We start from the raw sequence: 25,399 nt of genomic DNA, 5'->3' as shown, positions 1-25,399 counted from the left end.
GCTGTGGCCGCGGAAACGGAGCTCAGAGCTCCCTCTGCCTTTCCGCGTTGTTTCAAAGAGAGAGGAAATAGCGTTGGAAGAAAGAGGGGGCGGCCCAAGAGCTTGCAGTTACAAGCTGGTTAAAGAGAAATAAAATAAGACAAGATAACGTTAAGGCAATTTTAATAGAGTACAGATTAATTTTTCCGCTCTCCTGATCAAGCGTTTATATACAGGATGTCAGTATTTGGTTTAAAAAAATATTACAGAATTAAAAATCTGATTTATACAGAGTGGTGGGTTAAGCAAGCAGCTAAAAACAGTGACAGAGCTAGAAGCATTCCTCACTCTGTAAACACACCCAAAAGTACCATGAGACTGTGGAAAATCAGTGAGCAAACCCAATTTACAGATTCCATTCAGGTTCAAGCAAGGCACTTGTCAAAGTTTTCTCATATATACAAGGTAGGGAAGCTGGGGCTCAGCACCGGAGGACTGAGTGCCCATCACTGCGCAGGCAGTGGTTGTGCCATGTGCATGGTGGGGGCCTGCATGGGCCACCCCTCCTGGTGGGTCTGCAGCAGGCGGTATAGCTGCTTCAGGTGAGCCACAATGTTGTCCTTGATGTCAGGTGTGGAAATCTGGAGTCGCACACTGCCACTGTCAAAGGAGCGCGTGAAGTCACCGGAAAACATTTCATATATCATCCGAGCCACAACGGGGATGACCTGTTGAAGAAATCCATCATTTCAGCCTAGCCATCACACAGTACATTTCTGATCCTCAGCAAGGAGTCCTCGCCAGAGAAGGTTCCCTGCAGGATAGTTTTCACAGGCACCTAAAGCATGCTCACAGCTCAGTGCTATTTGGCACACATAGCATCTACATATGCTGTGATAAAATCCAGCAGCCCTGTCGGGGTTTCCCCCTGCCAGTGATCACAGCAGAGAACAGTTCTCTGGTTCCTGTGGGTATCGATCCAGAGCCCCAGCAGGGCTATCACATTACTCCAGGGCCTTCATTCCTACCTGAACCACGATCAGCTTTCTCTCCCGAGGTTTTCCATCAGGCCACTCTTCCCCAAAACAGAAATAGATCTCAAATGGAGGCTGTTTCTCAATTTGTCCTTTCTGGTGGGCAATCAGCTCTAAGAAGAAAAGCAGAATGCTGCAGGGTTGTCCACCTTTTGGACAGGAACACTTACCATGTCCCATCCCATGACACTGTGCCAGCTCTTAGCTATGCACTGTCCCTTGCCAGACCTGCATCTTCCACATCTACAATTGCAGCCTGTTTCTTGAATCTAGAAAAGCTTTCCTTAAAGGCAAAGCCACCAGTAGTGCCCAGAGTATTAAATGAGTGCCCAGCCACTTCATTCCAATGCACACCTGCTCCACAGTCCTCTGAAGTCAGGGGAAGCAGGGACAACTATTCATGCTCCAAACTAATGAGCGCATCCAAACCAATCCCCAGGACAGACCACCCTTTCCAATATCATCACCAAAGACCCAGACCAGGATCCAAAGTTATCTTCCAGAAGCAGAAGGTACCTACCGCTTAGGAACGTTTCCAAACAGAAGAGTTTGACTTTCTTTTGCCTCTCAATCAAATTTGGTGTAGTGGCAGAAGGTGCACAGGGACCGGACCAGTACACCTTGCACTGGCAGAGGCGCACAGCGTAGATGGCATGGCCACTGACCTCCAGGATCAGACCCCTGTCCATAACATCCAGCAGACGACTGGTGAAGATCTTTTGCTTTTCATTGGTGATTTGTTCTGTTCCTGGAAACCTTACTTGCTCCAAATTGATAGGCCCAAAGAGCTCTTCCTGGTCTGGCATAGGACCCAGCTCTCCGTAGAACAGTCTGCATCCCTGCGGGTTGCTCACAGTTGTCGTCTGCCCGGTCTCCTTTCCTCGATATTCGAACTTGATTTCTAGGTCTGTCACTGAGAGAAACTGTCAGTAGGACTTTTCCTGGACCTCTGCACATACATCAGCAGTAGAGACACATCATGCAATCCAAGCTAGGCTTGCAGGGATGTTTTAGCTATACACAGATGCTAACAAGCGGAAAGAACTAAAAGAAAAGGTTCTGACTTTTCAAGTACAGTGAAAGAAGCACTACAAACATACTTGGCAGAGAGCTGATCCAGAGCTCCGGGCTGCTGAAGAAGTCATGCTGCAGAGCAGTTGGGGGCATCTCCATATCCAGAGGTTCATTCTTCGGCCACACAGCTTCAGGGCTGCAGTTCTCCGCGCTGGCTGGAGCCATTGGAGAATCTACAGGAAGGAATTGACTCTTTGCTAAGCCAAGTCTGAATTTCAAGCATGCATCAATATACAAGCAAATAACTTCACAACTACATTACAGACTATGGCACCAACCATTGATATTAAGAAATGGAAATGTCTCTTGAATAGGGACATGCTGAGATGGATTCAGTTCTTCCTCTTCATCCTCATCAAGGTCATTTTCCTTCTCATCCCATGGAGCTGAGCCAGTAGAACCTGCAAACAAGCACAGAGTGGGTAGACAATTGGTATGAAACACTGCAGTGCGTTTCTTGGAAAAGAAATAACGTAGTTCTCATATTGGCTTTGCACAATATTAGAAATTTATTTCAGACTATAAGTTAAAAAAAAAGAAAACTGCATCTGTACAACAGATTTTCAGCTTAATACCTGTTTTTAGAAAGCTGAAGGTATGGATATTGTCGATAACATCAGATTTTTTAGCAGAAAACATGCCACTTGTGTGCAGCTCTAATTCTAGTACTGGCATACTATGGCTCAAAGTCCTCTTTACGTGCAGCCGGGCTTACAGCAGCTGCCAGGCACTGCACACAAAGGCAGCTCTGGAGTTAATGCCACGCACAGAAAGGTGCACGCATTGGACCAGCGCCTGCTCAGTAACCAGCTCTGTGCCAGCAAGGCCCTCACCTGGATTAATGATTGATCCCTGGGACTGTGGGATATCGCACACTTCATAAATTTTCACAGGATTCATGGGCACCTCCTTGGTGCCATCGTACATCAAATTAAACTCCCGGCTTTTGTTAAGAGCACATCGGAGCTGGGCTTTCCACTTTGCAGGGTCTGGCTCGTCGACTCCTTCCTGGTACTTTCCTGTTTCCACAGCCCATGCCTGGGGACAAAGTACAGCACCGTGCTCAGTCACCTCACAGTAGAGCTGCTTTTACCAGAAATAAAGCTTAGAAAGAAATTCAGTGTGAAATCCTTCTTGCAGAAGCCTTAACCACAGCTCTTCTGATAACAACAGCAGACATTCCCTTCCTAACAGCTCTTCCCATCAGGAGAAGGAAAAAATAAGCATGTAAATTCAGAGCATGTAACTTCATACAGGTTCAGTTATAACCACACAGGATTGTGCACTGAGTGTCCCTGAGTGTCTCAGCTGCAATACCAGAAGCCATTTCTGGAAGCATCTCCCATGCAGGGGATGGATTTGGTTACAACAGAGCAGCCAACATCAGAGCATCAGTCATCCACTGACCATACAACCAGACATCACCAGGCCTGGGGCAGTTAGGGTTAAAGAACAGTACACCTTTCCAGCACAGTGCCAAGCTTGGCATCCAGGTGCACGAAGTGGCATTTCAGAGGGCCAAGAAAGAGGACAAAACGCACCTGGAAACTGCTACTGAAACGCCTATTGAGCCATGGAGACAACAATTCAGCCCTTTGTGTAGCCAAGCTTCTCCCTCCCTCACCTTGAAGATGGTGTTCTCCTCCTCGTGCTGCGGGCTGTGCCGGGTTGCATGCTTCCAGGGGATCTGGAAGCGTTTGGCTTCTCTGTTCAGCCAGATGAGGCCGGGGTACATCCCACTGTCCACCTGGGCCACGAGCCAGGGCTTCAGGCGCACTCTGCGCGGGTGCAACGCCATTGTCTACAAAAGACAGAGGTGATAGCAGACCAACTGCAACAGGTTCGTTGAGATTCCTCTCATTTAAAAAGTTAACTTCGTGAAGAAGCACCTCGTGGGGTGCTACTGTTATTGGCTGTTGTTACTGCACACTGAAATCTCTAACTCAGGCTTAGCTAGCGACTGTTCTACCAGGAGGAGCAACAAACGGATCACTAAGCAGGGACTATAATTACTTCTAGAACAACAGCTTGGTAAATATTCCAGCAAGCAGAGATGTGCATTATTTGTGATAACTGGGAAGGGTGAGCCCCAGCAGAGCCTGAGCTGGAAGTGCTGCACATGAGATAAAGCCACCTGCAAGCCACAGCAAGAACTGACACTGGAATTCCAGAAGCCTCCACGTACCCCTCACCAAGCAGGACTCTCTCACCTACAGTTCTCCTTCAGTCCTGTCTGTCTTGCCTCGAGAAAGACAAAGCTAAGACGCCAAATCTGAAGTTTTTGCCCCAACTGAGGTATAGGGGAAGCAGAGGAGATGGCTTTATCAGAGATGGGCTTTCCTCCAGAAGTCATTTCATGTCTTTCCTTGAGCTCCTTAATGCAGCACAACCATCTGCAAACATCACTGTAAGGTGCTGACCTGTAGTAACCGCGATGTTTACTCAGGAGGACGTGAACTGCAAGTCCACACTCATGCTAAAAATCAAGTAACACTGCCTTGATGGTTTAAGAAAACAAAAGCACGGTTGAACAACAAATTGGGGCCTTAAGTAGTATTGTGTTTCTGCTACATTCATAACCAATAGTATTCTTCATTAGAACAGACAAGGCCAAGAAAGCAAAGTTAACAACTGCCCCTCTGCAATAAAAAGCAGCATTGGGCATCTTCTGGGGGAAGGGATTGATGCTACACATGCTTAGAAGGCATACGTCACACATTCACATCGTGAATCAGGAAACAATGACAAAAATGGGAAATTCCCATTAATAAAACAAGTGCAGGATAAGTGAGTCCTTCACCATCAGCCTCTACACTGCTACTGGAGTTGCAAAACACATCTAGCAGCAGAGATAGAGATTACAAAGCCTATCCAAGAACTAGTCCAGGAACAGGTTTTATTTGTTCAAATACCTGCAGATCCAATTGAAATGCAAGTGTTCACACAAAATTAATCTCAACGCAACTCATTTATCTGTTAAGCAAAGGAAGTGTCCTGATTTCATTGCAAACTGTCTTTAAATAATACTTTGGGAACGTGCTCAGCCATGGACCTGGGTGTATTAGCAAAGGATCAGAAAGGGATCCTCAGCATTACTATTATGCTTCTGAAACTGCTGGATCAGTTGTCTGTATGCAGAATCTCACCCAAATTAAACACTCTGCAGTGTGTTTGCAAAGACACAAAGTCCAGGTTAATCCTGGAATTAGAATTGAGACAAAAACAACAAAAATCAGGTATTGATTTCACTTGCAAAGGGAAAAAAACAAAACAGTGATTTCTTCTTGGAACTAGGAAATCCTAACTGAAGCTTGTTTCCGTGACTTCTTGTACTTGAAACCTCACCATAAGCAGCCCCTCTGCCTCTAGTAACACACACCTACAAAGCCAAGATGGAACAGAAACCCACGCACCATGAATTCATGCCCAAAGAAAACAAACCCAGCCACGTGGGCAATGCGTTGGCGCTGCCATATTGGGCTCGAATCGTCCCCTGGATGACAGCCAGCCTCTGTCAATACCAGACATTACAATGCTTTATGACCTTTTATCACCAACGACTTGTTGACACACTAAGAGAGCAAACCAACTTGAATCCATTGCAGCAGACAGTGAGTCAGCCCCTCACGGCCTTCAATCTCCATCCCACCGGGACCACCGGGCGCTGCGAGGGCGAGACGTTACCCAGCGAGAGCTCATGGGGGCTGGGGGACGAGCAGACATCCCACAGCCGGGGGATGAAGGCCAAGCCCAGCCGTATTTGATCCGAGTGACTCCTGGCACAGCCACCAGCTGGTGTAACAGCATGCAGTGCACCCGGAAAACGCAACCTGCAGCCTGCCTCCACCGCGCCGTGCAGTGACTGCCTGGGGAACAGGCGCTATCTGCTCCGAAGCCAGAGCACAGCTGCCCCGCAGCGGTCCCCGGGGCTGAAGGATGCTCCGTGCCCCTCCTGCCTCCCTCGTGCACACCTCTCCCCGTAGCATCGCGGCTCGCGGGTTTTCCCAGCTGCAGTGCTTTCAGGCTCTGCCAGCACCGCCAACGCTCAGCACTTCCCAGCTGGCTCTGAGCACCTCTGAGGAAGGAAGGAAGAGGTGTCGTCCGGGCGCAGTACCACGAGCTGGCACCTCGTTCCTCACTTATTACCTTTGTTTGATGACATTCTCGCGTATCTGGTGGATTATTTTTTTTCTCTTTCCCGAAGGCAAGCAGCTCAACCCGCAGTATCGCTGTTCCCACCGAGAAACACCCTGAACTCGCATCCAGTTCGCTGCCACTTCACCACCCCCCGCACGGGGAACGCGCGGCTCCCACGTTTCACAGCTTCGTACATCACCGCTCCCCCGAAGTCCCAAAGCCCCACAGGGGCCCTTCGCTGCACCCATTAACCCTTCGAGCGCCCTCGCGATTCCCACGGGGGACCCCACGAGGGAAGGGCCGCTCCGGGCGCTGGGTCTCACAGCCGTCGGGGCACGGTGGGACGAGTCCCAGCCCGACTTGAAAGGCGTCGCCTACGGCTAACGGCAGCACGAGCCGTGCGAGCAGACACACACGGCAACAAAAGGACACCATCGGCTCAATTCCCCCTCCCGCAGCCGCCGTGCCGTGCAGACCCCTCCCCTCTCATCCCGGAACGGGCAGGAAACCCGCGGGATCTCAGCCACGCGCGGACCCGACACCCCGCCCCACCGGCCGCCTTCCAGCCCCGACGCGGCTCCCACCCGCTCCTCCGGGACCGCGCACCGACCGCGCCGCACCACTCACCGCTCCTCGGGGAAGTATTGCGGGGCAGCACCGCACCGAGGCAGGGGCCGCTCCGCCGCCCCGCGGGGCCCGCGCGTGGGCGCAGCTGCGGGGCGGCGCCGGCGGAGTGGCGAAGGGAGCGCGGCGGCGGCGGCGGCGGCGGCGGCGGCGCGCACACGGCAGCGGCGGCGCGCACACGGCGGCGGCTCCGCCCTCACCTCTCACCTCACCTGCCTCCAGGTGCGCCCGGCGCAGCCGCGTCACCGCCCGCCCCGCCCCGCTCCGGCCCCGCGGGTGGGGGCAGCGGCGGCGCTCCGGGGTTTGACCGACCTCGTTGTTTTGTTTCTTTTTTTGTTTGCTTTTTTTTCTCTCTGTTCTTTTACAGCAGAATTTGTAAAAACAAAAATCACTTTCGTCTTTTTCCTCTTCTTTTTTTTTTTTTTTTTTACCCAAAACACGTTTGGCAGCATATCCCACCCACCCCACCCCACCCCACCCCCGTTCTCCTCCCCACTCAAGTCTTAAGGCAAAACTAAAAGCCAGCTAGGCTCCGCGCACGGCCGCTTTCTCAGCCCCGTCCCTGCACCCACCTCGCTGCCGGCAGCATCCCTCAGCATCCCGCCGGTCTCTCCTCTCGTTCTCCTTTCATTTCTTTTCCCTGTAGGTGGGGAACCGTGACTCAGTGGTGAATCTCGGTTTCATACAACGCATCGCCATTCAGTTTCAATGAACTAGAAAATACGGTGGGAATTTCCCTCCTCCTCCTCAGTCATAGGACGCTGTGCGCGGTGCTGAATCCTGACTTTGGGAAGATGAACCCACCCCCAGAGCTTAATGCGACACCAAGATTCAGGAATTATATACAGGGAATGCTGAAAACCCTCATGCAAACAGAAAATAAAACTGCATTTCCCTTGGGAAGCGTTCCTTGCAAGATGCCAAGGGTGAGAGGAACCTTACAGCCTTCATGCACTGAAGTGTGGCCATTGGAGGTGATGCTGAGCTGGAGTTTGTCAGCACGTAGCAACAATGGCTGGCATTGAGCACTGGAAGTGGGAGAGAAACATCTGAGGTTGGTGTCTGTAGGACAGTGCCACGCTGGTGGACTTCAGATTTGGTTGCTTGGTTTTCCCCAACTTTATTCAACACGGAAAACGAGGGACAGCTGCTCCTTTAAGAATGCCTCCATGTTATTAATCCTGGTATACAAAATTTGCAGTGCAATGGCCAATGTGGTGAGCAAAGAGACGCTCGGACAGCGGGCTGAGCTCTGGGCCAAGTGTGGGAGACCTTTGATCTCTTCTGAGCAGCTCAGCTCCTGCCGCCCGCACGGCCGTCTGCTGGTGATGGGAGAAGCCAGGGTGCTTCAGGTTGGCGGCCGAACGCTCAGAGCACATCAGAATGTTCCCTGGGCAGAGCTCAGCTGCTCCCAGCCCTGCCCTGGTGATGCTGCAGGCTGTGCCCACCCCAAGGAGTGCTCGTGCTGCTGTGCAGCAGTGCGGAATGGGTGTGCGAAGACCTCGCTGCACCTCCAGTGTCACAGGGGCTGCGTCCTCAGCCTCTGCTGAGCAGCACTGCGGCTGCCAGGCACATGACACAGAGCTCTGCAGGGCTCTTCTCCCCGAGCTCCATGCGTGTGGCAGCATGTTGTGCTGAGGAGCTGATGGGAAAGGAGCCGTCTCTTTTTCCATGCTCTCGGCGAAGAAACTGCAGTGTTTCAGCCGTACGGGCGATGCTCAGGCGATGTGCAATCAGATATTCCCCTCTGCAACTCATTGCCCAAAGTGCTCGTTCTGATGTGATATTTTCTTAGTGGTATCACCCTAGGAAGCACTGATCTGAACCCTTCAAGGAGCCAAACAGCACAAGGCTCTTTATTGTGGTGACCTGCATCTCGTTTTGGAGGCAGGCAGAGAACTCCTTTGGTTGATGAACTGTCCTTCACAAGGTGATATCCTGCTGGCCTGGAGATGCTGGCTGTGTCTGCAGTCTGCAGAGTGCACGCTTTGGGACAGCAAGTGTCTGCAGGGGAATTTTCCTACCAGGTGCTGTGAGATTTCATTTCAGTACCGAAGTAACACCAATATTTTTATGAGCATGATTGCATGCCCTGAGAAGAGCTGTAGTACCAGGCAAACCCTGTAGCCCAGGTCTCCTTCAGTCCTCTGTTCCCAGCTTGAAAACGTTGTAGTCATCGAAACAACCAGGAGCCATTTTCTGTGCTGGGAACAGCTCGCTGAGTTCCCATAAGGCAAAACACAATTATGCAATGAGGCAGCGTACCATCCCAGGCATGCACAGTCTTGTTCCACACTCTCAGTGCTCACATTCCGGCATGCAACCACTCGTGGGAGCACTGCACGAAATGGTGCAGAGCCTTCTGATGGGGTGAAAGAAATGGAGATTGCAGCAAATGAAATACCGCAGTAATGGTTGGTTGGCAAAGGCTGCTGCACTCCAGCAGGTCTGGCTGAAGGGTGAGCACTGGTGGAGAGATCCAGTGAAGTTCAGGTGTCACACTGCTCCGTTGCCAATGAGTTAGCTCACATTCAGGGGGTTGAAAATTGTCCACAGCATTTGCTAAAGGAAGGATGAATCTGACTGATCCTATTCTAGGTGCAGAGAGGGACAAACACGATTCCTCCAAGTTATCAGCCAAAGTATATGACTGAAAGAGAAGAGCCACACAGCTTTTGTCCTCTTCACATTTAAGACTCTAAAGTGAGCCCGTCATCCATCACCTGGGCATCCTCACACACTGAAAATCACTGCAGCCTCCAGCTGTGCTCCACCTCTGCAGGTTGTGTGCAGACACACATGGATACCCACACATGCACACGCACGCTGCTGCCGGCTCACGACGGGTGTAAGCAGATTAAGAGGAAGCCCCATTCTCACTGCAGACATAAAATACTCCCACAGCAGCAAATTTTAGACTGACTGCTGACCTCTGGTTTTCCGTATTAGAAACCCTTCTTTCCAAGCCAATCTGCTTCCAAAAAAAAAAGTACAGCTTAAATCCTGATGGTCTTTAATATTATTCTAATGGGGAGTCTATTGTTTCCTATTAACGCTACCCCAATCCTCTTAAAAGGAGAATCCTATCGAGCTATCAGCCTGGCTCAGGCACATTTTTAGCTACAGGTCATTTCTTTCCAGCTGACACAGATAAGGGGTCTGTTTCAAAACACCTGGGATGATGAGGATCAGGGCTGGTAGCCACAGCAGGAATAGGGAACAGTGGTGGGAAGGGGTCTTTGGCAGCAGGTGGCTGTGGCCAGCCCCATAGCAGGTTCCTACAGAGCAGGAGTAGGGCAGCATTATGGATGGACGTGGGAAGTACTTCAACAGCAAAAGGCACAGAAGAGGAATAAAGAGGCCTCGGGTTTTAAAAATACATATTTCTATATAGAAAGGAAGTGGAAGACGCATTGCTTTTCACTGAAAATATCCATCACGGAGAAATGGGATCACTCACCCCTGTGTATTCAATTCTTTATCACTTTGTAAAGAGTTAAGCCTGTGGTAGGCGTTCAGTTAGCATTGTATGTCAGTAGTCCCATTCACATTAGCAGCTTTTCTCACATCAGCAGAGCTGAATGCATTGTAGCAGGCTTTGCTCTTAATGTTTTTCATTCACGTGCCCTATTTCACTGAAAAGTTGAAGCATTCCCTGCAAGGAGGTGCTATATGACTTCATTAGAAAAACTAACTTGAGGGAGCTTGCTTATTATCCTTCTTTTTAATGAAAAACATCCAGGGAACAGAGCTGCAGGTGATGTAAGGGGAAGCTCAGTTCCCAAATTGCTCAGCGTGAATGTTATTGTTCATGTTAATGTGAAGGAGGACCCTGAGCTTCTGCTTCTAAATAGGGCACAGCTCAGAACATCTGAAGGTCTCTGTGGCTCATGGGTGGGAATCTCCTAATGTTCTTAGTTATTTTTATACATGTCTGCTGCCACACGCTGCTCTGCCCCAGTGCAGAGCACCGAGTGAGCACACGCAGCCTCGGAGGTGGGCACAGCCTGGGGAAGGAAGAAGGAGAAATTAAAAGGCAAGAGCAGTGGAGGCACGATATTCACATCAAATAGAGGCACGGGACAGCAAGGAAAAAAGGAAAGGAAAAAGCAACTGCACGTGTTAAAAGGACCATACAAGCAGAGGACTTTGGATTTTCTCCTCTCCCGCTTTAAGGAGCAAAATGGGACAGCAGTTTACCAACGCTGAAGGGGAGCAGACAGAGATTGATGTGGCTGAATTGCAGGAATGGTATAAGAAATTTGTGGTTGAATGCCCCAGTGGAACCCTCTTCATGCACGAATTCAAGAGGTTCTTCGGCGTCCAGGATAACCACGAAGCAGCAGAGTACATTGAAAACATGTTCAGAGCTTTTGATAAGAATGGGGTAAGCAGAGAGGAGTCCTCACACTGCTTTGTCAGAGCTCAGCAGCTTTCCTCCTGCGAGATGCAGGTCTTCAGGTGCAGCTCCCACCCATCACTGTGCTCTGCTGGGGCAGTGCTGCAGTGCTCTGCGTGGGTTGGGATGGCCTCACATAGATTTGTGACCAAAGGCAGGCTATCCTTGTTGGAGTGTTTGTAGACAGGCTGCAGAGTTTAAGTTAAGCAGCCCTATTTGTGGCAGTATTACTGAAGGGTCATCCAATTGTCAAAGGCTGAATGGGATGGGAAAAAAGTCTGTTCTGATGGGGTTACAGTGGCTTGATATGCTGTAGAAGGGTGCATACATATGTGCAGGTGGCACCTAACAGAATATGGATTGCAGTTGCTCAAAAGCAAAGGAATGTCAGCTAATTTGGAGCTCCTGGTTTCAGTTCCCTTTGCTGTAGGGAAGTGGAAGCACCCCAGGGCTCTTGGGCAAGCAGGCTTTCTGGTTTAGTGGCAGTTTATATGTTCCCATGGATTGGTGCAAAAAATAGCGTAAAATATCCGTGGTAATGCCATACATTTGCCTTTCTCATCTTGAAATGGGTAAGGGATGCTCGACAGTCTTATTTTCCAAAGTTCTTGATCCTATTCAGAGTGGCACAGATCCTCAGCCCACGGAGTGTGGTCTGGCAGTTCTGCACAGAGGTTTCCTAAGCAGTTTTCTATCAGTTGTCAGTGATGCCTTCCTCTTTCCTCTTCCTTCAGGATAACACCATCGATTTTCTGGAATACGTGGCTGCCTTGAATCTTGTTTTACGGGGAAAACTGGAGCACAAGCTGAGGTGGACGTTCAAAGTGTATGACAAGGATGGGAATGGCTGCATAGACAAACCTGAGCTGCTAGAAATTGTTGAGGTAAGTTCAGCATTGCCTCATCACTTATTTCAGCAATCACAGTTCTTTGGCAACATCGTGATGCACTCAGTTTTTGGGATAACTGGGTTTCAAGGCAACCGTGGGCAGCAAAGCAACAGTGCCTGACCCTGGTGAAGGGTCAGGGGGTTGGTGGAGCCCAGCAGTGGGTGCAGCAGTGCTGTGGGCTCTGGGTGTCTGCTTGGACCTCTCTGTAGATGTTTTACATCAGATCCTGCTGCCCTGGCTGGGGGTAGGGTGTTTCATCCCTGCTCCTCACAGCAGCCAGGCTTCCTGAATGTGCAGCAGCTGAGAATATGCTGGGAGGCACAAACTAGCAGAGAAAGCCCATTTGTAATTAGTCCTTTCTGGGTTTCTGTTCCGTGCTTAGTTTTAATTAGCGACTGTGAAGGTGTGTGAGGAGGCATGTGGGTTAGCAGGCAGACACAGGTAACTGCCTTTAACTTCAGGTAAATCCCTCAGGGAATGTGCCAGTCCCAGCTTCACCCTTTCCTGGCCATATCTGTGAGGTCTAACTGATGCTTATATGACATTTTAGGACTGGGGGGTAAATGCAATAACAAAAGAGCTCAGCTGTGGAAAGCACGTTGGAAAGCCAGCAGCCAGGAAATAGCAACCACTGTGTCACCTGCAGGGTCAGGGATGGGGACAGGGACAGGTGGGGAGTATCTGGGAACTGGACCTGGGCAGGTTCAATTATGGTTTTGAGGTCAGACTGGAATTGGCCAGAGCTGTGCTAGGCCCTCGCTAATCCCCTCTCTGGGAAGACATCAGACAAAACACTTCAGCCTAATGAGCAGAGATAATGATGAGCAGGTGGCTGTCACGTCAGGCGGACGTGGGAGGAATATTTGAAATGTGCCATTTTCTGATGACAAAGTGAAGCAGGAGCTGGGGGATGTGCTGCTGCAGGTCGGGGCTTGCAGCTTGGGCAGGAGCTCCAGGGGGGACTGGGAGGTGTAGGTAAGCCTGGCCTTGGTTCTGCTCAAGCCTGAGGAAGAATTCCCACTGGAAAGCCAGGTTTTCCCATCTGAAATTCTTGCCTTGTTCCTTGCAAAGGAGCCATGAGGTTTTGACTGGGTTCTGTGAGGGAAGCAAACAGCTTCAAGGCACAGATAAAGCAAACCCTAGTGTGTGAGTGTGAGGTCGGAGTGGATCTTTCTCAAAAGAGCTTAAAGCTGCAGCCTTTGTAAAAGGCCTCCACACTACTGGTCAGACAATGAATTTCACCACTGCTCTTCATTTTCCAAGCCTTTTTTTATTGACCTGTGCACTTCTTTTCAGTCCATCTACAAGCTGAAGAAAGTGTGCCGGTCAGAGGTGGAGGAGAGGACTCCACTGCTCACACCAGAGGAGGTTGTGGACAGGATATTTCAGTTGGTGGATGAGAATGGGGATGGTAAGGAACTGATGGCTCAGATTGCATTCACGCATAATGAAAAATTATCTCTGCTGGGCAGGCTGGTTTTAATTATGTTTATCAAGAAATCACTTAGAATTATTGCATTACTCAGCCAAGTTGGGTTTGGTTCTGGTCTATTCATGGTCAGAGCTGAGAGCAGCTTGGTGCAGCAGGAGGAAATGTGTTCTTATTTTAATGTAAAATATCACCGTTCTATCTGCATGCTGCACCAGTCTTGTTCTCTGAGAGCCCACAGCAGCCAGAGAGTGCATCCCAGCCTGAAAACCCAGCAGTGCCTGCAGGGTGTGCTTGTGATCTGGCGCAGCCACGTGAGCTGAAGTGACACTGCACACTAGCCAGAGGGATAGGGGGCATGGAGTGAGTGGATGGGATTTACAGCCCCATTATTGTCCTCTTTTAGCCAGCTGACCTGGAGTTTGTATGGGGAAAACACAGGAGGTGGTTTTCACTTCCTGTTGTCCACTTCTGGTGTCTGATCTGTCCTGTTTTGTCTCCCGTCCTGTCCTCCTCACCTCCCACACAGGGCAGCTGTCCCTGGATGAGTTCATTGATGGGGCCAGGAAGGACAAGTGGGTGATGAAGATGTTGCAAATGGATGTAAACCCCGGGGGATGGATCTTGGAGCAGAGGCGGAAGAGTGCTTTGTTTTGATGGGGCCCAGTTTTGATGCCTCTTGAAGATGTGATGCAGACTGTGGCTGTGGCTCTGTTACTGCAGGGTGTAGTGGCTTTCCTTGTCAATACAATCTCAGCATCCCGATGAAAACTGCAGTGGTTGAAGAAGTTGTATCTCAATCTAAAACCCATGCGCTGTGAGGACTCCTGGTGCCCAGAGACTATTTTTGGCCTGTGAATAAGCCTCTCTGTGTACACAACGCCATGTTTGCCAGCTCTGGTTTTTGGTTACACCCCGAGGAACAAACTTTCCATGGTGAAGTGGAGCAGGACCTGGGCAGCATCTGGTCCGGGCAGCAGAGCGAGGATGAGAAGTCAGTCCTGGTGTGGCAGTGCCATCTCCGTGCAGGGCAGTGTCTGCATCGTTGCTGTGTGCAGATAACAGATGCTGACCCAAAAGCAGCAGCAATAGGGGTGCTCTGATGACAGTCTGCACCATCTGGAGTGCTGTTATGGTACATGAAGAGTGTGTGTGTTCAGTGGATTGCGCTACTACTGATGTAAAGTGATTGAACACCGATGTATTGCGGATGATAAGGTTTATATTCAGTGTAAGCCAAAGCTACACACAGCTGGGGAAAAGGCAGCACGTGGGCTGGGCAGGGGGGCAGTCACTGCGAGGGCCTCCCTCTGTGGAGCAGGGTGTGCTCCTTGCACGTGGGACGAGGGCTGCAGGAAGAGCAGGGCCAGCTCAGCAGTGTCACTGCGATGGGAGGAGGCACTGCTCTGCTGGTGGGGCTGGAGAACAGGAGGGGACAGGGCAGACCCGCTGTGTTACTGAAGGGGTACAGTGGTTTTACACTGGACCTTCATTTAGCCACTCTGCAGAGACAAAATTGGCACAGCTTGGAGGTTGAGCTCTGCTGTTCTCACAGTTGGCCTGTATACCTACACACCTGTGTGAAAGCATCTGAGTTGGCCTCATTCTTTGGTTCAATTTCTTTTATTTTTCAAATTATTTTTTCTTTACAGGAAATATGTTCACCTGCAAAATAACATGAGCTTTCCTATTTCACTTTTCCCACGGGCCAAGCCACATCCACAAAGAAGCTGGCACTCTCTCTTTTATTTATTTTTTTTGTTTCTGTGGGGTTTTTTTTGTGGCCTTTAATTGTGACAGTAGTACCTTTCACCGGGTGACCACTTTGCTGGTTTGTAGTTTTGTCCACTTAACCGATGTTTCAGTTCAGTTAGAGGAGGAAGTGTTTAGGGTAGAGCACAGTGCTGGAGACCACATGCATGTACATTTCCACTTTGAAACAGCCTTTCCAAGAGCTCTCTGTACATACACTCGTGGCATGCCTGCTTATCAAAGCAGATTAGACTCCTCACTTATGCTGCTATAAGGTAGTGCTCAAGGTTCATTCAAGCCAACAGTTTATCCGCCTGAAAGAAACATCTCCCTCCCAGCTGACATGAGGACCTGGAGGGAAAAGATTCACTGTGCTGATTTTCAACCTCTTGACAAACGTTCTGATGGCAGAACACGAATCCAATCCCCCAGTGTCAGCACCTCAGGCAACGTGACGCTCCACTTCTGCTTCTCGCAGTTCTTAACTTGGAGTGGTCCTTTAGTTATCGTACTGAGTGCTGAGGTTTTACCCAAACACTGTGGGTTTTGGTGCTCTGTTCCCCGAGAGGGACGGGCTGCAGAGCTGTGGCACCTCTGTGCACGCACTCCTGCACTGGGGTGGTAGAGGGCATCCTAACACCAGGCAGGCAGCGCCAGGAATTTTCTATCGTGAGTTTAATAAAGGTTGGTTTATTAAAAGTTGTTTTGCAGCCGTTGTTTTTTGAGTATGTGACCACTGATCTGGTGTTTAAGATGGATTGAATGAGTTTTAGGGAAGCAATGGGAGTTAAGGGCAGCAGCTGGCCTGGCTGAGGCAGAGGAGGCTCTGGTTCATCCCTGTGAGGGCTCAGGAAGGATCCACACCATGTCTGGGGCTCAGCTGCAGGACAGTGGCACTGATGGGGACTGCAGTGATGATTGAGCTGGCGTAGCTCAGTGGAAAATCTCTTCCCAATCTTGTGATCTTTTGTCAAGAAATCACAAGGTGCTTTGGTCTTAGTCCTCTCTTTAAATCCACAGGTATAAATGCTTTGATCTCCTCCCAAACTCAGCTCACACTTACATCAAGGTACTGAAGTCAGACATTCTGCATAATCCATTTTCCAGACTCGCAGCCCAGCTGGAATTGGATTTGGTTGATCGGATTTCTTGTTGGTCTAAATGGGGAAACAGGATGGCTCGGAGAGGGCAAATGCCATCTGATTTTCTGAGCTCCTTACCATCAGCTTTGAGGTTTGATGCATGCAGTGTTGGGTGGGATTGAAGATGAAATAATCAGGTTGGAGAGATGGAGGTGATGCAACTGCAAGTGGTGGTCGACAGTGAGGGGCTGTGTCCTGAAATGCTGCAGGAGGGAACGTGCTGAGCACAGCTCTGAGCAGCAGAAATCATGAAGCTGAGAACTCAGGACAGTGTGTGGTTACACAGTGCTTAGCCATGCCCTTCATTTGCCTGTGTCCATATGCTGGAGGTGAGGCTCACCTGTGGGTGGCTGCCCAGGGAGAACTGTGCACTGCTCATCCCCAGAGCAGCTGGGATCCCTTAGGAGTGCTGTATTGAATAGCACTGGGAGGGGAAAGGGCTTCAGTATCCCCATGGGTGCACCCAAAATCCACCTCTCAGCACATCGCTCCCCAGCGGTATCACTCTGGCACAGCTGCCACCATTTGGGAAAAAATAATCATAAATAAAGCAGTTCTGCACAATTAGGGAGTCACAATATTAGTTTGTCATTATTTTTACTTTATATTCATCGAGGCTGAGAAAACACCCTGTTGAGAGCAATGCTGAGGGACTCAAGGTGCTGGGTGGGTTTCCCAGTCAGATTTTAGAGGAACTTGGTCTTTAGGGGTTTCTGTGGTGTTGAAATTGGGTGTGTTGGGGCTTCTTGCGGCAATGTGGGAACACAGCTGGGCTCTCTGCTCCTCTGAGCAGTGGACAGGGGCAGAAGGAAGCGGGACAGAAAGGAGCAGGAGGCTGGGAATGATGGAAAGTAAAGCACAGCTCTCAGAGAAACAGCTTTGGGAGCACCCAGGGGTGAGTTCTCCTCGAGGAAAGCTAAACCTGCTGAGTGCACAGTGCCCAGAGCAGCAGGCACTGCTCACAGAGTGTGAGGGACCGGGGCTCCCTCCTTTGTGCTGTTCCCGCAGAAGAGGAACCTAAAGGGAACAAAAACAAAGGCTGTGTCTGAATCATGTCAGAGTTAACCTGTTCTGCTGGAAGCAGAGTGGTGGATTGAAAGAGAAAAGCTCCAGTTGAAATGATCTTGTAAAACACCTTTATTAGCTCGCTATAAGTTTGGAAGTACAAAAGCTTCCGGGTACAATTCCCCCGCATGAAAAAAAATGGACAAAAAAAAAAAGTTGCTTGTGAATTGCAAGCATCCAGAGACACACAACGAGTCCTGCAGGCGAGCAGGAGCTCCTTCCTGGCGCCCTGTATTGCCTCACCGTGCTGAGATGAGGAAACCGCAGGGTGATGGAGGGAGGGCTGGGTGGGTGCCTGGGGCATGGTGCTCGTGCCCACCCTGCTGTCGGGGTGCTGGAGCTGCCTGCTCCCCAGAACTGGGGTGTTGTGCTGCACATCCAACTGCACAGAGGTGATCACAGGATGCTCGAGGGTGCCACAGGGCATTGCGAGGGTTGGTTTGTTGCACGGCTGATAAGACATGCAGGAAAATTCCTGACCTGGTCCCTCTCGGGTTACTGATGCTGTGAACTGTTGCAGGTACTTTAGGGATGAGCATACCCTTCAAGTTCTGACTGGTGTTAGAAAAAAGGCACCATTCTGTGTTTTTAATGCTTTGAAACAAAGAAAAGCCACTGCGTTCACCTCTCTCCTTTTTATAACTCACAGATGTTTCTGCCTTATCACTAACGATTGCTAATCTAACAGTAACTCATCAGAGAACATGTGACCAAAACCATTTGCTTTTGGGAAAAACACTGAGAATACTCTGAGAATATTTATGGAAAGAGACATCTCAGATCTGCTGTTAGGGAACAGGCAAGCACCACTCTGCTCTCCGAAGGGACACTCCCACCCGTGCAGAGGGCCAGCGGGGGTCTCTGCAGACAGACATGTGCCCTAATCCTGCTTGCAGCAGCTCTGCACCCCACAGACGTCCCACTGAGGAGCAAAGTCTTCAAACTCTCATCCCAATGCATATGCTGTGCACGTGCTGGCATCGACCACTGGTGTGATGAGAGCTCTGACTGCTCTAATGCAGTGTACCTGAGCCCTGCGAGCTGCTGCTCTCCCTCCCCACAGAGGTGGGGCTCTGCACACCCCTGTAGGTCACCTTCAGAGGCACCCGAGGGGGGGTGGGCACTGGCAGCCCTGCAGCAGCGTGGCATGGCTGTGTCCCCTGCACGCCATGCTGCACAGCACCCCTGTACTCCCCCCGCAGTGCTGTGTGTCCACAGGGGCGAAGTGTTCGGAGGGGACATCGGTCGCTGTGCTCATGGGGTGCCCAGTGCCCCACCACGGCATCACAGTGGCACTGGGACAGCCCCCAGCTCCCGCAGTCACAGCCCATTTTGTGTCAACAACGCAAAGGAAGGGGGAAGAAAAGTCTGAGGGAAAGTGTCCTGGACTTTACTGGGCAGCCTCCTCCGCCTCCTCTGGGGCGTGCGGGTTCTTCCCATCGTTCTGGATTAATTTCACAATGTGTGTCAGGTCCAGGCTGCGGGTGAGGATGTCGAGCAGCACCTCATCCTTTTGGACACCCTCCATGAACTCCTCCAGCGAGAGCTCGCCTGCAAACACACATCCAGAAGGGCCTTGTTAGGTCTCATCCTCCACCTGCAGCTCTCATCCTCCACCCACAGCCCCCACAGCAGCCCAGGAGTGATGGCATGGGCACAGCCCAACCACACTGCAGCTCAACACCGCACTGCAGTGCCCCACAGTGCCCACAGGGACCTATGGAAGGGCAGCAGGAGCCAAACCTTCTCATCTACTCCTCCGGGGCACCCAACACCCAGAACTGCACCAGCAAATTGAGCTCTGGGGAAGGAGGAGGAGAGGACAGGGCTTAGAATTGCATGGGAAGCTTCCTTACCATCTCCGTTGATATCAATTTTATCAAACACCATGTCTGTGAATTCCTCGGCTGTCATGGCTTCGTTGCAGCGGTTGATGGCTCGGATGGCCTGGAGGGAAAGGACACACAGAATGGTACTGAATGCTGTGCAGGTTTCTGTTTCCCTACAAAGGGGCTCAGTGATCTGACATGAGAGGACAAACTTTTTTCCAGACGTTTGGGTTCTGAAAGGGACAAGTCTTTTCTAAAATAATGGAGATTAAAATCACTTTGAATTGCACTCAAGGCATTAGAAGCTTAAGTGGGCACACTGGGGATAAGCCAGGAGCCCTTCACCTCTGAAAATCTTTAGATTAAATTCAAGTGCTTATCTCAGCCTGGGCTGCAGTGGCTGCGATCACAGTGTGCCATCAGGAGGGGCTCACTGTGCACCAAGACATGGGGCAGCTCAGGGCTGGAGCTAAGGACAGGGTCAGGGTTGGGTTGGGTTAGGATCAGGGTGAGACAGGTCCTAGAGCGCTGTGCAGAGCATGAGTGGGAGCACTGGGCAGTGCCTGCTGATCTACAGGGAGCTGCCTGTCAGGTTGGGATGTTCCTGTTGCAGCCTCTCTCCCCACCCGTGTCTAATCATCTGTGGAAGCAGCAGGAACAGCAGTGCCCACTCACTTTGATAATGTTAAGCAATTCTCCCCGGTCAATGCAGCCGTTCCCGTCTACATCATAGAGTTTGAAGTACCACCGCAGCTTCTGATCCACCTTGCCTTTCAGGACCAAGCTCAGGGCTGCCACGTACTCCATGAAATCTATGTAGCCATCCTGGAAGCAGAAGGATTTAATCCATACAGAGCCATTACGTGTTGGTAACGAGCAAACTTGACGTATGTACCTGGCGAGGGATTACCAAGCCTCAAATCTCCCCATGCTAAAGGAATCCTGCTATGCAAAGCAGCAGTAATTCAGAGGTCAAAGACCTGCTTCCCTGTGCTGCTCCGAGCGATGGAGATAGCACTGATGTTGATATTGGTACTGTGCCCTTCCCATCCAAATGGCTTCAATGGAAAATGGTACGCACCACAAAACCATGGAAAGTCTTCTGGAGAGAGTAAAGCGGTGCTTTGTCAATGAGCAAAGCCCCACGGGGCAGGTTCCAGAAAAGATCATCTGCTCTGCCACTGCTGGATTAGTGCAAATCGCTGCTGAGCCCTTCCCAATAGAGATCTCCGGAGCATCAATTCCTTTTCCAGGCACAGAGTCAAACACCAGGCAGCGAAGGGCCTGGGTGTAAGCAAAACCACTCAGAGGATTTATAGCCTAAATTGCATTATTTCAGTGGGATTAAGCCCACGAAGCATAAAGCATACTCCCTGTTTCACTGCTGCTCAGGCCCTGTGTGCAAACCTCTGCTGGGAACAGCAGCTCCTTGCCAGGAAGTGCAGAGCACATGCAATAAAATCAATGACATTGCAATCCATTTCCATTCATAACACCAGAAAAACACACCCAAGCTGTGCCACAAAGCATTGTTTGTGCTTCTGGAGCTCAGCAACTGCTCTCCTATACTGCACCACTGGTTTGTTCCCTACTGTCACAACACTGAAGGTTTGAGAGCACCTAAAGGGATTGCAGTGTGACCGATAAAACCCTACAACGACAATAACCTAAAACTCAGAGGGAAACATCAATCCTTGGAGAGCCTCTTCCAGAGCAGTCAGCAGGTGAGGAGCCTCTGCTGACTGATGCCCTATTGCATTTCTTCACACTGCCTAATTACTTTATGATCTGTGAGGCTGCAGACAATCAGGCCACGCATTTCAGACGCACACCTACACCGCCAGCACCCGCGATCGCACGCAGCCCGCCCGCAGCAGCTGAGTGCAAAGGGCAATATTTACCTTATTAAAGTCAAACGTCTCAAACATTTGCTCAACGTATTTGTTCGCTGACGGGCTCAGGTTTTTCAAGCCAAAAAACTGTTTGAACTCATAGAGGGTGAGCTGGCCCGAGGGACACTCCGTCATGAACTTCTTGTACCACTGGTGGCACTCGGTGGCACTCAGCTCCTCCACTGCTTTCCCATCCATGTTCCCCATCTCCACACAGAGCACTGTGGGTGCTGGGTGAGTTCTGGGGTTGATGGGTGAGTTCTCAGGTTGGTGGAGGGGTTCTCAGGTTGGTGGAGGGGTTCTCAGGTTGGTGGATGGGTTCTGAAGTTTTGGGGCTTTCTTTGAAGTTCTCCTTCTCACCTTTGAAGTGCCCCGTGCTGGTCCCAGTCCGGTGGTGGTGGTGATGGACTCAGGTTCCTCTCTCTCTCCTTGCAAATGTAAAAGCACGACACCCAAAAAGCACAAAGGTGTGGAGCAGAGGGTGCCATTTAAGTACCAGCAAATCCTCTCTCAGCCAATGAGGAGCAGGATAGACCCCTACCAGGAGCATTAAGCATTCAGGTTTAAAATAGAAAGGAGGTAAAATGGGAAAGTCTTGCAGATTACAGCCCAGCAGAAGATTAGAAGGGCAGAATTTGCTCCATGACGGTGTAAGCTCCTAATCCACTTCACTTACAGTTTTCTGTGGGCTCACATGAACAACAGCTTTTGCACCAAAATCAGTGTCAGAGAGAGAAAAGCACTCAGTGGTTCTGGTGGTGGTGTCGCCCTTTTGCTCCTCCTCAGCCTTATTCTGCTGGAGGATTCCCAGGTGGGAAATCAGTTTGATATTTAGAGAGGGAAATTTCCATCCTGGTTCCTATCAGGGATCCTCTGTTAGGGCATATTCGGAGTGCTGAAGTGGACACAACTCCACCACTCCTTTGAATGGCAAAGAGTGAGAGTGAACGCAGCTGCCAGGAGCAGTGCATGGAAGCCCCTGCCCCACTGCACGTCCCATGCCCACCCTCACAGCACCCAGAGGAGGACTGGGAGATCACAGGGCATATCCTGAGGATGTGGCATGGGCCCTCTGCTTGCACTGCCATTGAGGAGCTGCCCGTGGGGAGCCTGCCCTGCAGCACCTCTGCTTTAAGGCAAAGAGCCCAACTTTACCTGCAGAGCCTGGTGTTGCACCTGCACTGAAGTAAATCAGGAATAAGTCTGCTACAGTAGGTGGCATTACATAAGCACAAAACAGTTAAGAAAAAGGAATTAGATCGAGGAACTGTAATTGGATGTACTAATCCTGCTCCTGCCTGTGGCCAGCTCAGCTCCTGCTGTGCCCAGTGCCTGGTGCAGTGGAGCTTTGGGCCTGTCACAAAGCTCAGCCTGGCCTTGCAGTCACTGGATGCCCATGGAGAGAGGCAGGGTTGTGTGCTACAGGTGGGTGTGAGCTCACCAACGTTTTCCAGAGGCTTTGCTAACAGCAAACGAGGCTGGGATGCTTCCCGTGCCTCGAGGAAAGCAGCACAGAGCTGTGCCAACCACCCCACAGCCCCGTGAATATCTCCTTTCCCAACACCAAAGCGAGCTGTGGGTGCCAGCACGTTCACAGGGAACAACACTTCCCCCCGTGTAGGGCAGCCCTGTGAGCAGAGCCATGGCCCTGCAGCCCGTGTCCCTGCTGGTTTGTGCTGCTGGGTGGGAAGCAGGAGGCACACCAACCACTGCTCTCACTGCTTGGGTTTATTTCTCCACTCTATGGCTTTGAGTCAGGATGGGTCTCCACTTCACGATGTTAGCACTCTGGATGTCCATCACCTTCCTGGTGTGATCGGTGTCATAGTGAAAGAGGTACCCACAGGTCGGACGCTGAGAGGTGTAGAAAGGGCTGTACGAGTTGGAGTAGTGCCGGGTGTAGAAGAGGAACCTGGAGGAGTTGGGCTCCTGGCCCCTGGTGTATGTGACAAAGGGGAAGAAGCAGGAGGCTGATATCTGCTCCGTGCTGTGCTGCGCTGGGAACCCCCGACCCTTGGGGTTGGGTGGGGGGCAGGAGGCACTCTGTGTTGCTTTGCTCTCCCCCATACCCTTTGCTCTCTTCTGGTTCTTTGCTGTGGGCTTCTGGAGTTTCAGTCACCTGAAAAAAGTTGGACAAATGCATTGTCAGTGCACAAACGCATTGCAGCTGCCCCCATGCAGCCCAGCAGTGCTCAGCATCCCAACGTGATTGTTGTGTAGCAGAGGCCAATAATCAGACCCAACATAAACCAAAGCACACTGAGGGACTTGGGCTCCCCTCAAGCTGCTTGGGGGGACACTGCTTTTCCCTTTGGTCCCATAACACCTATTAAATAATAGCAATACAAACTTGTTCAGAGCAGCAGCTGCGTCCAACTACCCGTGCTGAGAGCTTAACCCAGCCCAGTGCATAAGGTGCAATGGGCAGCATGCAGGCACAGCCCTCAGCAGTGCCAAGGGGAAAACAGGACTGATGAACCCAGTGAGGGCAGCCTGTCCCTGCCACCAGCAGCACAAAGCACCCGTCCCATCCACGCAGATGTGAGAGCCCTTTGCAGGAGGATGTGGGGTGGGAGTGTGCCCCAGCACAGCAGCCCTGCCTTGTGCCCCCTGGCTACTCCAAGGCTGAGCCTGACTCCGGCTTCTTTTGCCATGGTTATTTAACCATGACTCAGTTATCTTGCTTTCATTGATGGCAGCTCTGTGCCGATGGAAACTGGCTCTTTCCCCAGCAATTATCCTATTTACTTCTGGGCATCCTAAATAAACTCCTTGCTGTCTGAATTTATTTTTAACCACGTAAAGAGGTTTCCCAGTTTCCGTGACGCCCTGGCTTACTTGGTGCTCTATTTTGGTTCTGCGTATCTGGCTCTGAACAGCAACTGCTAAACCTATTACGAGGGGAACACCAGTGAATCATTTATAGAAATCAGCCTCAGAGGGAAACGATGAGATCCCCCAGGCTAATCCCTCTTTTTGTCACTTATTTCCCAGGTGCAGCAATCTCCCTGGGGCCTGCAGGTCCCTGTGGCAGGAGCTCAGCATGGGCTGTCCCTCCTGCAAGAAAACAGCCAGCACCCAGCGTGGGAGGCAAAGTCCTGGGGTTTTGGGACCAGAAGATGTAAGAGCAGACCGTGCTCTATGATTTGTGGATCCCTGCTCCTGAGGTTTGCTCAGCACCCATCGCAGTCACACACACGCATGATTACAGCTTCTCGCCTTGTGGGCTTTGGCAGATAACAGACAAGTATGCACACGACTGAGCGGCTGCAACTGCACCCACCCAGCAGGGAGGCATTAGCATTATTAAAGCAGAGCATTTGGGGTGTGTGGGTAAGGCCCTAGCTGCTTTGAAAACCTAACTGCTAAGTCATGGAGATGCCTTTGAGATGTGCAAGGCTTGCGATACGGGGCAGTGATGGGCAGGATTCTGGGCTGGGGAGTGCTGAGCTCTGGGCTTTGCTCATGCCATGGGTTCACCTGCCCTGGGGCTTCCTCCTCACCCTGTGGGGCACTGAAACATCCCTCGTGCCCGTGTGGGCACACTTGCTTACGTGATCACGGAGGGGAAGCACCAGTTCCACGTCCACAGCCCTATTTATGGCGCTGCCAGAGCCCTAGCAGGGATTAAGAGTCCTGTGCAATCCTATTTTGTTCAACCATGCATTTAAAGACCTCTAATCCCTCCCACATTGCCTGTTGACTCCCAGAGAAGATCCCCACAGGTGGGGTCACAGGGGCAAGGCTGAATTACCGGAGTTTTCCTGCAGGGTTGCCCTGCTGACAGCAGCCACCCCAACCCAGCAGGTCGTCACTGTCCCTGCACAGGGACTGCCACACACTCACACAGTGGGGCAGGGATGCTCCATCTCCTTGGAACCACCAGGTCCTATTAGCAAAGCCCTCCCAGCACTATGGCCACTGGGGCCATTGTGGTGTCACCAGGGTGGTGACCCCAGACAATGGATGCCCAGGGAGCAGGGTTCAGCCAGGGCTGCTCTGCCACCACCATCATGGCTCTGGCAGCATGGACCCACTATTCCTTTTGCCACAAGCTGCTTCATTGCATGACTTTCATCTCCCAAAAGGGTCTGGCAGGGGAACCTCACTGCACAGGCACTTCTCATCAGGGAGATGTGTATCTGCTGGGCTC

The 25,399-nt window shown here is 51.0% G+C and overlaps 4 protein-coding genes across 4 annotated transcripts; 1 reads left to right on the top strand and 3 right to left on the bottom strand.

The window, feature by feature from the left end:
* Window positions 1-145: 145 nt before the first annotated feature.
* IRF6 (interferon regulatory factor 6) lies at window positions 146-6,913 on the bottom strand. Its single transcript, XM_065740372.1, has 8 exons — window positions 6,852-6,913; window positions 3,712-3,888; window positions 2,921-3,125; window positions 2,366-2,488; window positions 2,114-2,260; window positions 1,534-1,926; window positions 1,008-1,126; window positions 146-707 (listed from the first exon to the last, which is right to left on the bottom strand). The coding sequence occupies exons 2-8, from the start codon at window positions 3,883-3,885 to the stop codon at window positions 486-488; spliced, it is 1,383 nt and encodes a 460-aa protein (XP_065596444.1). The 5' UTR covers window positions 3,886-3,888; window positions 6,852-6,913; the 3' UTR covers window positions 146-485.
* Window positions 6,914-10,873: 3,960 nt separating this feature from the next.
* GUCA1B (guanylate cyclase activator 1B) lies at window positions 10,874-14,223 on the top strand. Its single transcript, XM_065740198.1, has 4 exons — window positions 10,874-11,235; window positions 11,982-12,131; window positions 13,434-13,548; window positions 14,096-14,223. Exons 1-4 carry the CDS (start codon window positions 11,032-11,034, stop codon window positions 14,221-14,223), a joined length of 597 nt encoding a protein of 198 aa, XP_065596270.1. The 5' UTR covers window positions 10,874-11,031.
* Window positions 14,224-18,729: 4,506 nt separating this feature from the next.
* On the bottom strand, window positions 18,730-21,453 carry GUCA1A (guanylate cyclase activator 1A). Its single transcript, XM_065740197.1, has 4 exons — window positions 21,256-21,453; window positions 20,030-20,179; window positions 19,382-19,472; window positions 18,730-19,076 (listed from the first exon to the last, which is right to left on the bottom strand). Exons 1-4 carry the CDS (start codon window positions 21,451-21,453, stop codon window positions 18,916-18,918), a joined length of 600 nt encoding a protein of 199 aa, XP_065596269.1. The 3' UTR covers window positions 18,730-18,915.
* A 1,521-nt stretch (window positions 21,454-22,974) lies between these two features.
* Window positions 22,975-23,313, bottom strand: CIMIP3 (ciliary microtubule inner protein 3). The gene has a single exon (XM_065740171.1). It carries the CDS (start codon window positions 23,311-23,313, stop codon window positions 22,975-22,977), a length of 339 nt encoding a protein of 112 aa, XP_065596243.1.
* Between the last annotated feature and the right edge of the window lie 2,086 nt (window positions 23,314-25,399).

Source organism: Cyrtonyx montezumae, unplaced genomic scaffold (assembly GCF_038088225.1).
Source record: "Cyrtonyx montezumae isolate F1298 unplaced genomic scaffold, pur_monq_1.0 scaffold_26, whole genome shotgun sequence".
NCBI lineage: Eukaryota > Metazoa > Chordata > Aves > Galliformes > Odontophoridae > Cyrtonyx > Cyrtonyx montezumae.
Note: the sequence above shows the minus strand (reverse complement) of the source record. Positions and strands in the feature narration are given on the sequence as shown.